General features: G+C 44.1%; 2 protein-coding genes across 7 annotated transcripts in view; one reads left to right on the top strand and one right to left on the bottom strand.

Moving 5' to 3' along the window:
• The window catches only part of SEPTIN11 (septin 11), an 88,769-nt gene extending 88,600 nt beyond the window's left edge, over window positions 1–169 (top strand). For all 3 annotated transcript variants that reach the window (XR_009350044.1, XM_059158463.1, XM_059158183.1), the window contains one exon: window positions 7–169. Coding sequence is in view for 1 of the 3 variants with exons in the window: in XM_059158463.1 (XP_059014446.1) it covers window positions 7–10 (4 nt within the window). In the remaining 2 variants the exon portion in view is untranslated. The remainder of the gene's footprint in view (window positions 1–6) is intronic.
• Window positions 170–5,181: 5,012 nt separating this feature from the next.
• Window positions 5,182–12,971, bottom strand: part of CCNI (cyclin I) — a 30,054-nt gene continuing 22,264 nt past the window's right edge. For all 4 annotated transcript variants that reach the window (XM_059158621.1, XM_059158773.1, XM_059158768.1 and 1 more), the window contains 4 exons: window positions 12,313–12,387; window positions 12,017–12,157; window positions 11,515–11,745; window positions 5,182–6,742 (listed from right to left, as the gene is read on the bottom strand). In XM_059158621.1, coding sequence (XP_059014604.1) covers window positions 6,293–6,742; window positions 11,515–11,745; window positions 12,017–12,157; window positions 12,313–12,387 — 897 coding nt within the window. In that variant the 3' untranslated portion in view covers window positions 5,182–6,292. The remainder of the gene's footprint in view (window positions 6,743–11,514; window positions 11,746–12,016; window positions 12,158–12,312; window positions 12,388–12,971) is intronic.

Here is a 12,971-nt window from a genome sequence, read left to right as displayed (position 1 = left end):
TTTCAGCTGACCATCTGCCTCTTGAGAGAGAGAAGTGGGCATCCTTCCTTTAAATTCAGGAACCACTGTTGTTTGATTTCACTCCTTTTCTGTGACCTGCATCCCTTATATAAGTTGTTTTTGGTTTGGGATTGTTTTTGAAAAAAAAAAAAAAAAAAATTTCCAGTTAGCCAGTTCTGTTTTATGTATTGGTTATTCAAACTGAGTTTGGTATCAAAATTATGCCAGTTTTAAGATCAAGGGGAAATCTAAGTGAAGTTTAAGTCACAGAATTCTGTTTAAGAATCTCTGCTGATCTCAGATACAACCACGAAAACCCCTCGGGTGTCACTAGCGTTTTGACCTACAAGTCTTAATCGTGTTTAAAATGTGTCAGTGTTGGGTCAAGGACTTTTCTGCCTCTAGGGCTCAATTTATACTTAAAGCCACCTTAAAATAACTTTCTGGCCCATCCCTGCCTTTCTATTTATTGTGAAGCTGTACTTTCCCTTGTTTCCAGACTGGCTTGTTCGCTGGGCCGTGGGAACAAACCCCAGGGACATACACAACCCCTCCCCGACTAGCATCGTTACTAGTTCTGGTACACATGGTTCTAGTTCTAGTTCTAGTACAGATGCTTCTGACCCCCAGTCTTCTCAGTCCCCCAGGTGGCTTTCTCTACCATGTCTGTGGGAAAAAAATAAAATTCACTGGGATTCACTTAAAATACACCCAGCATAGGAACACACACTCTGGCAGCAGAGGCTGTGATTCCTAACGCTGACACTTTTGTGAGGGGGTGGAGAGAGGAAGGGCCATTGTCGCTTAGCAGTCACCTCTTAGGGGCACTTTTCATCATCAAGGGACGGCTTTCAAATTCAGCTCTATTTTAGAGCATGAACGTGCATTTTAAGTTACTTTATAATTTTATTACTTGTCGATAGTCTTCGCTTATTTCCATCATTTTGCAGCCCCAGAGTCGTGTTCGGTGGACATCCCCAGGAGTTCGCGCTGCTCGAGACTGGTAGCGCAGGCTTCTGTTGGCAGGTGGCACGGAGTCCTAGGGCCCCGGTTCCCGGCTCTTCAGTCCCTTGCTTCTTGGACGGGTCCTTTAGGGCAATTGGATGCGCATGCTGGCATCTAAGAAAGAGGCTTTCCTTGAAAGAAACTAATTAAATGTAATAAAGTCAGGTTCATCTGAGCCACTAAATGCTCAAAATAAAAGCGTCCAGAGCCCCCCTCCCCATGTTATATTATAATCCATAAAGGTAGAAATCTGCTGGTCTGGTCAGCAGTGGCTTTGCGGTGGATGGGTGGGCGCCAACTCTTAACTGATGCCGGAGCAGGACATCTGCTTTTTAAGTCAAACACAACCAACCTTTTGTGTGAAAACACTGTATACACTAAGTACAATAACTGGATTGTTAGTATTTTATTTATTTTTTTGTTTTTTAAAGATTTTATTTATTTGACAGAGAGATCACAAGTAGGCAGAGAGAGAGAGGAGGAAGCAGGCTCCCCGCTGAGCAGAGAGCCGATGCGGGGCTCGATCCCAGGACCCTGGGATCATGACCTGAGCAGAAGGCAGAGGCTTAACCTACTGAGCCACCTAGGCACCCCGGATTATTAGTATTTTAATATGAACTTAACCCCATCACTCATTTAAAAACAAATTCTGCATCAGGTTGTAAACACATCATTTGAGCAGTATTTAAAAATCAAATCAGGCACTTTTTTTTTTTTTTTTTTTTTAAGTAGAGAAATGTGTAGCCTGTTGTTGCTTTTCCCTTTTATTCTCCCGTGTGGGACAGGTTACTGTAAGCACGTTGGCCTCTGTTCAGCTCCTAGGGAAGGCTGACCACGGACACCACTGGTCAAGTGAGTTCACGGGCCTCGCCGCTGATTCGGCCTTTTACTTTGGGGAGTCCTTTTCTCAAGTGTTGACAAAACTGCTAAGTTCTCAAGTTCTCCTGGCTCACCAGTGAAGAGCTGTAAAGCCATCCCAGGGCTGATCATCATCACTAATAATGATCTGCTTATCCCAAGCTGGACTGTTGAAAAGCAAAGCAAGAACTGAGTCATCAGACCCGGTTTCCATGGGTAATGGGCTTTTTAGTTTGCATTCAGTCTTTTAATAGGTGTCATCTGACTTTCAGATATAGACTGCCTGATCACTTGTGACCGCTATAGTCTACACCACCTACTTGAGGTTGGTCCAGCACGTGTATAAACATCTTCTGAGTCCGTATTTGCTGAGCTGGTGGGCAGAAAATTAGGTCATCTTCCCAGTATGCTGGGCCCGACTCCCCCACCCCACCCCCAATCAACTGTATCTAGAACATGAAACTTGCCTTTTAGTTAATGATGGTCTTTGCCTATGGGCCCAGCTTCTGAGTAGAGAGTCCGGGCACCCGAGGAAGTCAGTACCTGATTCTCCCTGTGTGTAAGCGAGGCTTCCCCACACGACCGTCGGCTTTGCAGAGGCCCGTCCTCTTCTCGCTCTGCAGACTGGCAGGGGTGTCCGCGCGGCTCGCTTGAAGACCCTGTGCTTGAGGCTTTCGGATCCGTTTCTAGCAAGTAGCTGGAGCTCCCCTGGCTGGAGAAGCGATTGGATGTGTTCATCTGGAAAGACCAGCCGGGAGCCTGGGCGTCCGTTCACCTCCCTCCCAGCCGTCCCACGCTGGCAAGTAGCTGCACACAAGTGAGATCTTTCCAGGCCAGTGGACCACCGTAAGGCACAGATCACACACACAGGCGCGTGCACGCGCACACACACGAGTGCATGGGGAAGGGCGTGCAGGGTGACACGCTAGACTTGGGCTGGACGGAGCACTGTGCGTGCAGCGTTTCCAGACGGAGGGCGCCGTGGCAGCTCTCCCTGCCCCTATTTCCGGGCACCCGTGCACCTTCCCCACCCGCTTCTGGTCTCCCTTCCCGAATACTTCGTTCCCCGGGCGGCCCCAGGCCTACACTGGGTGCTGGGGATGTAGCCCCACACCACGAGCCGCCCTGGTCTCTGTATTCCTCATGAACACAGCAGATCTGGGGAGCAAAAGGTAAGCCCTTTCTGTGCTAAACTGCTAAAGCCGATCGTGTTCTGACAAGCAGGAGCCCTCTCCCACCTCGCCCAAGTTCCTTTTCCGTGGTTGCTTAGGGTTGCCCTTCATTCTAGAGTGTCCTCTCGCCCAACGAAAGCAGCAGTTTCTAGGAAATGAGAAACCGGTTCACTGGGCCTCTCCTGTACTACCCTACAGTTGTGTCACACACGTCCGTTCTGCCATCTGACACGCTAGGAAGATTTATCGTATAGTCAAGAGAAAGGGGGAGGTTTTTACTATTTTATCTTAACTCAGAAGTTCCTGGGAACTAAAAAACGAGTTGGGAGCTTTCTCCAAATTTCTCTGGTAAGACATCCTTGGTTACCTCTTATTACGCCTTTTCAATAATCCAGAGATGGCAAGAGGGTGGTCTCTGACCTACCCATAGGCCGGTGGCACACCATACACCATAAAAATCACTAACTCATTATGGGGAGTGAAAGCTTCTAGTTCCTTGATAAAACCTATGCTGTCTAAGCCTGTACTTTATCTTTTACCCGTTAATGAATTTGGTCAAATCCAACTCAAACTGAAAGCAGCATTTTTGGGAACTTGAGGACAAAATCTTCTCAGTTGCATTTCTAGGTTATTGCGCAGGGCTAGACAACTCAGAAAAATTAGTTTTGCAAAACCAGTTGTTTTTGTTCTTCGTAAGAGAACTGTCTGGACACAACTTGCCCCAGACTGCGGCCAGTCTTGCTCATCTTCCGAGTCCCAGATACACAGTCCCCCATGCCTTAAATGACGTGAACTTGAACTGCAAATGATGTTAGTGTTTGGCAACAAGAGACAAGTGTTCAACTGCTCGTTCTCACACAGCCTAAGGAACTCCGCTTTCCCCCGAAACTTAAAAAAGATGCTTTATTTTCCGAGAAGCACCATCTAGTGGCCCAAGCTCAAAGCATTAATACTGGGCATAGATGGGAGACCTTCTCCTCTTAACAGTTTAAAGGCTAAGTTCTAGAATTCTGCAGGCTTCAGAAGTGACACTTTAGAAAGCTTCATGATAGCGAATATAAAGAGTAAACTGGAGTTAGAAATGGAGCCTTAACTGTTAACAACAGTTCTTGGCCGTGCGGCCTTGGACCTCTAACCCTCAACTTGCTAATGCAGACCAAGAATACAATCTTTCAGGATGGTTGTGAGAACAGGGGACACAAGATCTTCCCTTTCCAGCTGAAAAATGTACGAACTACCCTACAGATGAAGATGAGCTCGTCACCATGTTCCCAAGAGTCAGCAGCTTATGCACACGCTCCAGTGAAAGGGCGCTGGGCTGCCCCGGGCAGCTTTGCTCAAACATGACTGACTCCAGAACGAGTAAATTAAGCTTGAAAATCCAGATGCGCGGAGTACGGAGGACACACACACGCTGTTTCTAACCCAGGAGAGAAGAATCGCTGCTACGTAGGGTGTAGATGCCAACGTCTTCATCCCTCCACGGTGCGGGTTACTAGGCTGAGTCTCAGCTGGGTGGAGTGCGGGGCGAAGCTCTAGCTAACCTCAGGCCAGAGGCTGTGTCAGGAACATTTCTGACAAATCGTTTTACTTTTTATTGGGATGTGGGCGCACCCTCCCTTCTCAGCCCTCTCCCCACTAACTCATCTGTAGGAAAAGATCCTCTGCACCAGTCTTGTAAACTGAACGGAGACTTACTGCTTCACTACGGTCTGACTTTCAAGAGTCAGAGGGTGCACTTTTTTCTGTTAAATGGAAGATCAGAGAAGAATTTATCCTGATCATCAAGTTCATTCCCTTGCCTCTGTGGAGGCTTCCTGGAATGACAGGCCTTCCGAGCATCAGGAGCCACCGAACAATTACCCGCAAAGGTCCGGTTTCCCCGTCTTGGAACAGTCTGTGAGGTGATGCCCTGCTCTCAGCAGCTGTTCCGTCAGATGAAAACAGACTATGTGGAAGGCGAGGAAAGGACACAAAGGAAACACTCTCGGGCCCAAACCTACACCCCCCGTCACACTGAAGTCCCCTTTTCATGTTTGATTTTCCGCGAGCATGTACTTGGGATTTTTATCATTTCTGTAGCAGAAATAGCAGCGTCTCACAGGAACTAGTACCACTTTGCAAGCAGAAAAAAGTTAAAGATACAGAGGTTTCAGGACAACTTTTATTGCTACCAGAGGCTTTTCTCATCAGTACATGGTTCTGACTGCAGTGCCTTCCTCAGCCTGCACGGGGAGCTCAGGGTCCAGAAGTCACTGAGAGAAAGGTAGGGCGAAAACTCTGGTCAGGAAGATACAAAGAGCTTAACAGAAATCGAGGGCACTGAATTCCGTCATTATGTGTTACAGACCCCAACCTCAGAGCTGCTCCGGTATTCAGACAGTCTCTCCTGATTACAAATGAGTGAAAACGGGTCAGTTCCCCCCCCCAAAAAAACCCTCAAACCCTTCGTTGGTCCACGTTTCTTTGGCGAGCGCCCGGGTAATTCACTGTATCACGAATCCTTTTATACGAATGTCAGAAATGCTTTTAACCAATCTAGGAGTGTCCTAATTACATGCCACTTTTAAGTTCCAATTTGAGATAAACAAAAAATGAAAACGATAATTTTGTTTCCAAACTGCAGGAATCGAAATTAGACCAACACAAAATGCACGTGGTAACACCAGTCCTTTCCCCTGACCACCTCTCGCTCATATGCGGCGATTCTGCAGGACCCTTTCGGGACGAATCTGAATCATGGATTAAACATGGCTGTCACAATGAAATAATTTATTCACTAAATTGCTAAAAAATGATTTTGAGGGTTTCCTAATCAGTGGAAGTCAGGCTATAGATCAACATGCATAGAAGTTCATTAAGTATTCAATAAAGAAGCAAGCAAAAATGAGAAAAATTAAATCAGGATGCTGGAGACAGGGTGTGCCAGCTGTGAGTTTTAGAACTTTAAAGAAAACACTGAATAGCACTTTTGAGATGGGTGAATCGCCATTACTTTTAGTAGAGAAAAGATGGAACTGACAAAACACTCCAAAATTTTTTTTTTACTTTAAAACAAATTTGGATCTTTTGAATTTTACACTTTTCTTTTGGTCTTTAAATGCTTAAATGATGTTGACTCTAATTTGCCACACAAGTAAGTGGGGATTTTTTCTGGCTCACTTCGACGGGCCTGCTAAGGTACACACCTTCATACAGCCTTTCCCGGTTTCCCACGCTCCCGCTCCCAGAGTAGTCTGCCGAGTCTGCACTCGAAGTTACATGACAGAAACCGGCTGCAAAGGCGGACAAGGGGAAGCGGGTCCCTCCTGCCTCGATAGATCAGTGCCACAGACAGAACCCACGTTCTCTGGCGCACTGTCTTCGTTGTAGAGCCGCTTGATGCCGTCGTAGAAGTCATCCACTTCCATCTCCTCCACTTTGCGCTTGGCCGACGTCTGCTTGCACGCCCCGGCCGCCGAGAGATGGTGGTAGAAGGCTGCTGGGCCTCTGACCGGCACTTCCGGTTTGCTGTTGTCCTTGGAGAAACCTAAATCTGGGCCTGGGACAGAGGAGGGCTGTAATCTGAACACTCCTTTGTCACAGGTCACCAGGGTGTGCTTGAGGGGCCGGTAGACATACACGGAATTGAGAGGCAGGCAAGACTGCAGAGAGGAAAGGTGATGTGCCACGAGCTCCCGGCAGTGGATCAGCTGGGAGCTCTCCATCTGGGCCAGGAGGGAAAAAACCACAAAGTCGCTCATTGCCGAAATACAGACGACGCGTCGTTCCGCGGGCTACTTCCCCGCCCCGCGCCCTCCGTGCGCCCCAGCCTTCTCTCCTCTCCCCACCCCTACGTGAGACTGCTCTAACCCTCCAGCCTACCCCTGATCTTAGGAAATGTGTCCAGATCTGTACTTCTACTGTCAGGCTTCGGAACTTAAATTCTGTATTTGCAATTATATGCTGAACACCTTCATGAAAACAGAAACGGTTCTCTTTTGTTCACCGAACAGACCCAACACCGACTCCTGTTCACATTCCCTCTGTGGAGAGAACCCTTCACCTCACCCTCTGCCTCTTCTAACCTCTTCAGGAAGACAAACAGATAAACACAAAATTCATCAAGAATTTAGGGAAAAAAACAGAGGCATGAAAAAATTTAAATAAGGGATGGGGAACATCATCTGGCTAAGAATTTATAACAACTTAAGTGTCTCTTGTTTTTATTATTTATTTGTTTATTTATTTATTTTTAAGATTTTATTTATTTGACAGACAGAGATCACAAGCAGGCAGAGAGGCAGGCAGAGAGAGAGAGGGAAGCAGGCTCCCCGCTGAGCAGAGAGCCCGTGTGGGGCTCGATCCCAGGATCCTGGGATCATGACCTGAGCCGAAGGCAGAGGCTTTAACCCACTGAGCCACCCAGGCGCCCCAAGTGTTTTGTTTTTAAAATACCAAATGAGAACTTTTAAGAAGTTCTTAAGAACTTGAAGAAGTTCTTTTAACTTTTAAGAAGTTAGCAGGCTTGACAACATTAACACGAAATGTTTTTGTTTCATTTGGAGGCTTCACTGATTCCTTCTTCTCTTTCAGGATAGTTATCCTGTCTAAAGCCATCCTTCACTCCTCCTGGCCCCACACTCAAATTCCAGGGCCATCTGTTTCTATTTCAACCTGTCATCGTATACCACATCATATTAAAATAATCTACTTAACCATTTAGCTTTTCCTTTATAGACGATAAGCCACCAAAAGAGAAGTACTGTATTGTATTCATCTTTATTTCCTAAGTTTCTTTCCTAACAAAATAACTACACATGGGAGGCTTTAAAATCGTACCTGTTTTAGACAGTACAGATAGTCTCTGTTCTGCTTTCCCTATAATTATAGTTCCAGTTAAAATCATCTTCATCTAGCAATATACATTTCTCCCCATCCAAATATTTTAGCAGCACCCCAATGCCTACCAGAAATAAGCTAACGTCTTTAGCTTGGTATAAGGCTCTCCACAGTCTGACCCCAACCTTTTTCAGCCTTATTTCCTGACAATATCCAAAACTGTGCTCTCCTTTCTGCCAAACAGGCCTGTCTATGTCTACCTGCTGAAACTGGATTACCTATTCCTTCCAGGTCTGGCTAAATGCCTCCATCTCCAGAAAACCTACACAGACATCACTTCCTGGTCTTGTGTATTTTATAAGTCTTTTTGGACATTTCTTAACTACATCTCATTCATACCTATACAACTTACAGTACACAGCATTACTATTTGCAATACCACAGAGGAAATAAAGGAAAATATGCATGGTTTGCAAAAACAACGAATACACTTGATCACGAGTCTATTTTTATCTCTAAAAATATTCATTGCTTGTTACCCAGGAAAGTACCAGCAGGAAGAAGAATGGAAGGCAGGTATTATCGTCACAGTACAAACGTTAGAATGCCTAAAATTGTCAGAAACAATATTCGAAAAGGACCCATTTTTAATTTCTACTATTTGGTTCACTAGTTTTTTTTTTTTCCTTGTTTGAAAGACACTAGATAACACCCGAAGGGTAAAACACTAGTAGCTAGTCTTAGAATTTCTTTTCTTCCCTTAAAAGAATCGGTGATACTTTAAGGTGGTCCCCAACTATTAAGGTTCCGACTGCAGGCGAGGGCGCACGGCGTCCCAGGGGTGTAGAACAAGCTGCGCCGCGCTAAAAACAGGGGGACAAAGAACACGGGAGAGATGGGGCTGTCAGGCTCTTGGCTCCGACCCCTCCACGGCCGAGAACAGCCCCCCGGCGGCCGGCGGGAGCCCGGGGAAGCGAGCCAGGCCGCAGAGGCCGGAGGGGGCCGGCCGGGGCGAGGGCAGCTGCAGGGGCGGGCCGGGCGCCGAGGGCAGCCGCCCCAGGGCCATGAGAGGGAAGCCACGAAGTCTCCCGCACCGGCGCCCTCGCAGCCCGGCCCGGACGCTGGGCCCCGGGTCCGAAGCAAGGCCGGCGCCGTCGCGCCACGGCCCTGCAGCAATGTCCGGTACTAGAACCGAGAATCGGGGGGGATGTTTGACACGGCAGAGCCCTGCCACACTTCTAATGACAAAGGTATCAGACCCGGTCCTCCTACCCAAATGCAGACTCAGGACCCCCCAGGTCCGGGCCACATACGCTGCCATCAGTCCCAGTCTTTAAAGAACTGTTAAGACCAAGTCTCCAGGTTTGCAATCTTGTTTTTAACGAGCGTCTCCGTTATAACTTGAATACCACATGGGCCAGAGATCTTTTTCCATTTTTTACAATCACAGGATCCCCAGTGCCCAGATCACAGATTTTCCACCGTGTCTGTGGCCCGTAACTACTCAACTGCACGCTGCTTTTCACACTATGTCCAAAGAGCCGGCAGAAGCACGAGGCCGGGTGGATCAAGGCGGCGCCCAGCAGAGCTCGGCCTCAAATACTTAGCAGCGGTATTACTTTCCGAACCACATTCTGGGATTCTATATGCACAAGATTTTGCCAGAGTCAAGGGAAGCTTTCTAGTTCTCAAAGAAACTCTGAAAACCACCGAACTAAATCTTTAGGGTGTGTACGGGAAAGCACTGGTTTTCTACTAAGCAGTCCTGTGTGTCTCTGAGAAAGCCCCAAGTTCCCCGAACTATAGGTTTAAAATAAAGAGCAGCTGAATGAATTGATTTCTAGGAAGATTTCTTCTAAGTCTGTAATACTCCGTCAATAAGAAGGGAACAGATTCCAGGGAACGTTCTTACGGCACCAAAACTCCAGAAGACTGATGAAAGAGAATAAGCATACTCTCCAGTATTTCCTTTTTTTAGTAGAGAACAAATTCTCAAAGCTACAGAATACAAATGCTAGTTACGACAGTCTTCTTATTTATGCCTCCAAGTCTGTCCTTTCTTCGTGACAGTAACACTTCATACAGCACATTTTCTCTGTACTGGCTTTGGGAACAGGCACAGAGACCAAGTCAATTGTTCCAATAAAAAGATGAAAAATGAAATGTAGAAGATTTCCATGAATATCCCTTCCCCCATTCCCATAGTCTAATGTAAATGATTAATATTCAGCTTCACATAACAACACTGTAGGTAGGAAAGTAAATTTCCTGTGCCACACTACTATTCTATTTACATGGTGGTTTATGATAATTTCTAAAAATTCTCACTAAATATATCTCCTGAATTTATTTTCACTATAGCATTTATTTCAATGGGAATATTTCTCAATTACAACAGTCTAAACATGCTATTAAAAGAAAATCTCTCTTGTATGGGAGAAACGGCCTGTCTTACCACCAACATCCTCTGCCTGTCCCAGGGATGCAGAGCAAGCCGAGCCCCACTAAAAACTGTGGAACAGAGCACAGAGAAAAGGAATGGGCTTCTAGCTAATATATTGCTCTGATCTGTCAACCTTTTCATAAAAAGACCCTCGATCCTTCTCTGCTCACAGACTAGGGTCTAAAATTCTCCGAGCTGAGAGGCAGTATGAGGTACTTCCATGTCTGCTAACTTTTACAGTTCATATCTATGAGATATCTTACACCAAATTCAAGTATTATTCTACTTTTCTTTTATAGTATTCTAAGTTTTGTAAGTTCAATAACTACAGTTCTTTGCTAAAATTAGTTTTTATGATAAAATGTAATTACTTAAGCTCAGAATTTAACGGTCTTTTCTCTAAATAAAATCTGATAAAATAAATCAGAAGAACTATCACCAAATAAGAATAAGTAGGGACATACAAAGGCAAAGTAGATTCCTAAGTGTTTTATGGACTCAGGTGGCAGAACAGTATGGTCCTGCAGCAGACATAAACTTTTAATTTTTATTCAGTGACATGAATAGAACCAATAAGCCTATCCAAAGTAGATGCTAACATATAGTACCTTTACGAACTTTCCATTTCAATGAGAAGTTTCTCCCTTAAAACTCCTACATTTTATATGCATAGCTAATAAAAAATTTAACTGGCCTATTAATGTTTTAAGCCAATTTGCAGATAAAAGTGATGGAATAACCGTAGGCAATAATAGGAACTACCAGGCAGAAAGGACACCTTCTACTTGCCCATGTCTAGTACAAATACTTCACTTTCTAGCCAACAATAAATTACTTGTCTAAAAAACAACTTCTTGCCATTTATGTTTTTGAATTTGTTTTTTACAAAGTAAGTGAAATGCAGAAGTACTATAATGAAATACACAAATGGTGGTAGAAAGGTTCTTCATAAAAAACTAAAGGACAATGTATTATAGAGAATCTTACTAATTTCTCAAGATTCCTACAAAAACTTTATATGTAACTAGAAGGGTTGAAAAGAAGATAGGCTCTAACCTTTGTAAGAGATAAGTTTCAAGTGTGTATTACTTTACTCTTGTCTGTTCTTCAAAGTGGTCTGCCATTATGAGATGAGACATGTCTCTTCGCTTTATAACCATCTAGTAACCGTACATACCCTAGCCAGAGAGAACACTTACTTTGACTGACACCTACCTGTGCTTTCTGAAGCAGCTCAATTGTCAGAGGAAGCCAATCAGGAATAAGTTTCTCCATTTCCAAACTAACCATGGCCAGAGCAAGCATGGATCCTTTGAATTGCAGAAGTTGGCTGCAGGCCATACAGTGAAGGAGTTGCTTGGTAAGGACAGCCAGATGTTGAGATGGGCTCAGTCTGGGCAAACTGAAAAGTAACTGAGGCCTAGTTGACACTGCAATGGCATGAAACTGGGGGGGAAAAAAAAAAATCACAAGAACATCATACTAGTTTTTCTTAAAGTTTTAGGTAAATTATGTATAGAAATTGATGTAATCTTAGGAATGACTCAAGTTTCTTAAGTTTTTAATTTTAGCTTCATGAAATTTGACATAGGATAATATCCTAATTTCTAATTTTTCTTTTTCTAAAAATCACAACAAATGAGTGGGCAATCTACTTTCCTAAGTCACTGAGACTACATATTCAAACAGGTAACTAAGAGACATTAGGTATATTTACAATGTGAAGAAAATCCAATGGTGTAGCTGTGTGAAGATCCCAGTTCAACTTATCCAGAATAATTCTCTCCATCCTCAGAATTTCAGATGAAGAACATCCACAGAAACTGTCTCTTGCCAACACCTTCAGTACTGGAATTCTCTGTCCCAAGCAAAGTGGAATGGGGCAGAGTGAAGAGGGAGGAAAAAAAATAAACTAATTTTCAATTTGTGTTCTGGTAAACAGAAAGCAAGTTAATAAATGGAGAAAATTTTTCAAGAAAGAGACAAAACTAAATTTTGAAGGAGAATATTTACCTCCTCCTCCTCCACAGTCTTGGCAGCTAGGAAAAAACAGCTGATCGCGATACAACTCAAGTATTTTGGATGGGCCTAAAATTTCGAAGAAGGAAAAAAGCAACTTCAGTGATTTTCAAAAAATTAGAGTTTATTTTTTAAAACTAGCTATGCATGTGAGACAAATACGGATACAATTCCAAGGAATAATCAATCTGATTCCCACCTATTGCTTTCTAAGACCAGAGCTAACTTTTAACTTCACAAGCCTAGCCATAATCATATTCTATGAAAATACTAAGATACCACATTGTTCAAAGTTCAACCAATGCTAGTTAGCCAAAGTTAAATTTCCATCTAGCAGAGAAGAGCTTAATTTTAGAAGACAACTTATTTAATAAATAAAATTCCAAAAATTAAAGATCTCTTTGTACATGTGTGTGTTCTGTAAGCTAGTTTTACTCTCTTTAACTGTCACACCAGTAATATTAACATACTAGATGTTAGGGGAATTAAAGAGAAAGAATATAAAGAAAAAGACTATAAATCTATTCCCGGTGCTTTATAAAAACCTACAGGGTGATAGCGGGGCAGTAGAAATTTTCTAATTAAGTGTCCACAAAAACAAGTATATATTCAAGTTCCATGGTGAGAACGAAAGGCTCCTACATTCCTACAGA

Source organism: Mustela lutreola, chromosome 1, assembly GCF_030435805.1.
Source record: "Mustela lutreola isolate mMusLut2 chromosome 1, mMusLut2.pri, whole genome shotgun sequence".
NCBI classification, from domain to species: Eukaryota; Metazoa; Chordata; class Mammalia; order Carnivora; family Mustelidae; genus Mustela; species Mustela lutreola.
Note: the sequence above shows the minus strand (reverse complement) of the source record. Positions and strands in the feature narration are given on the sequence as shown.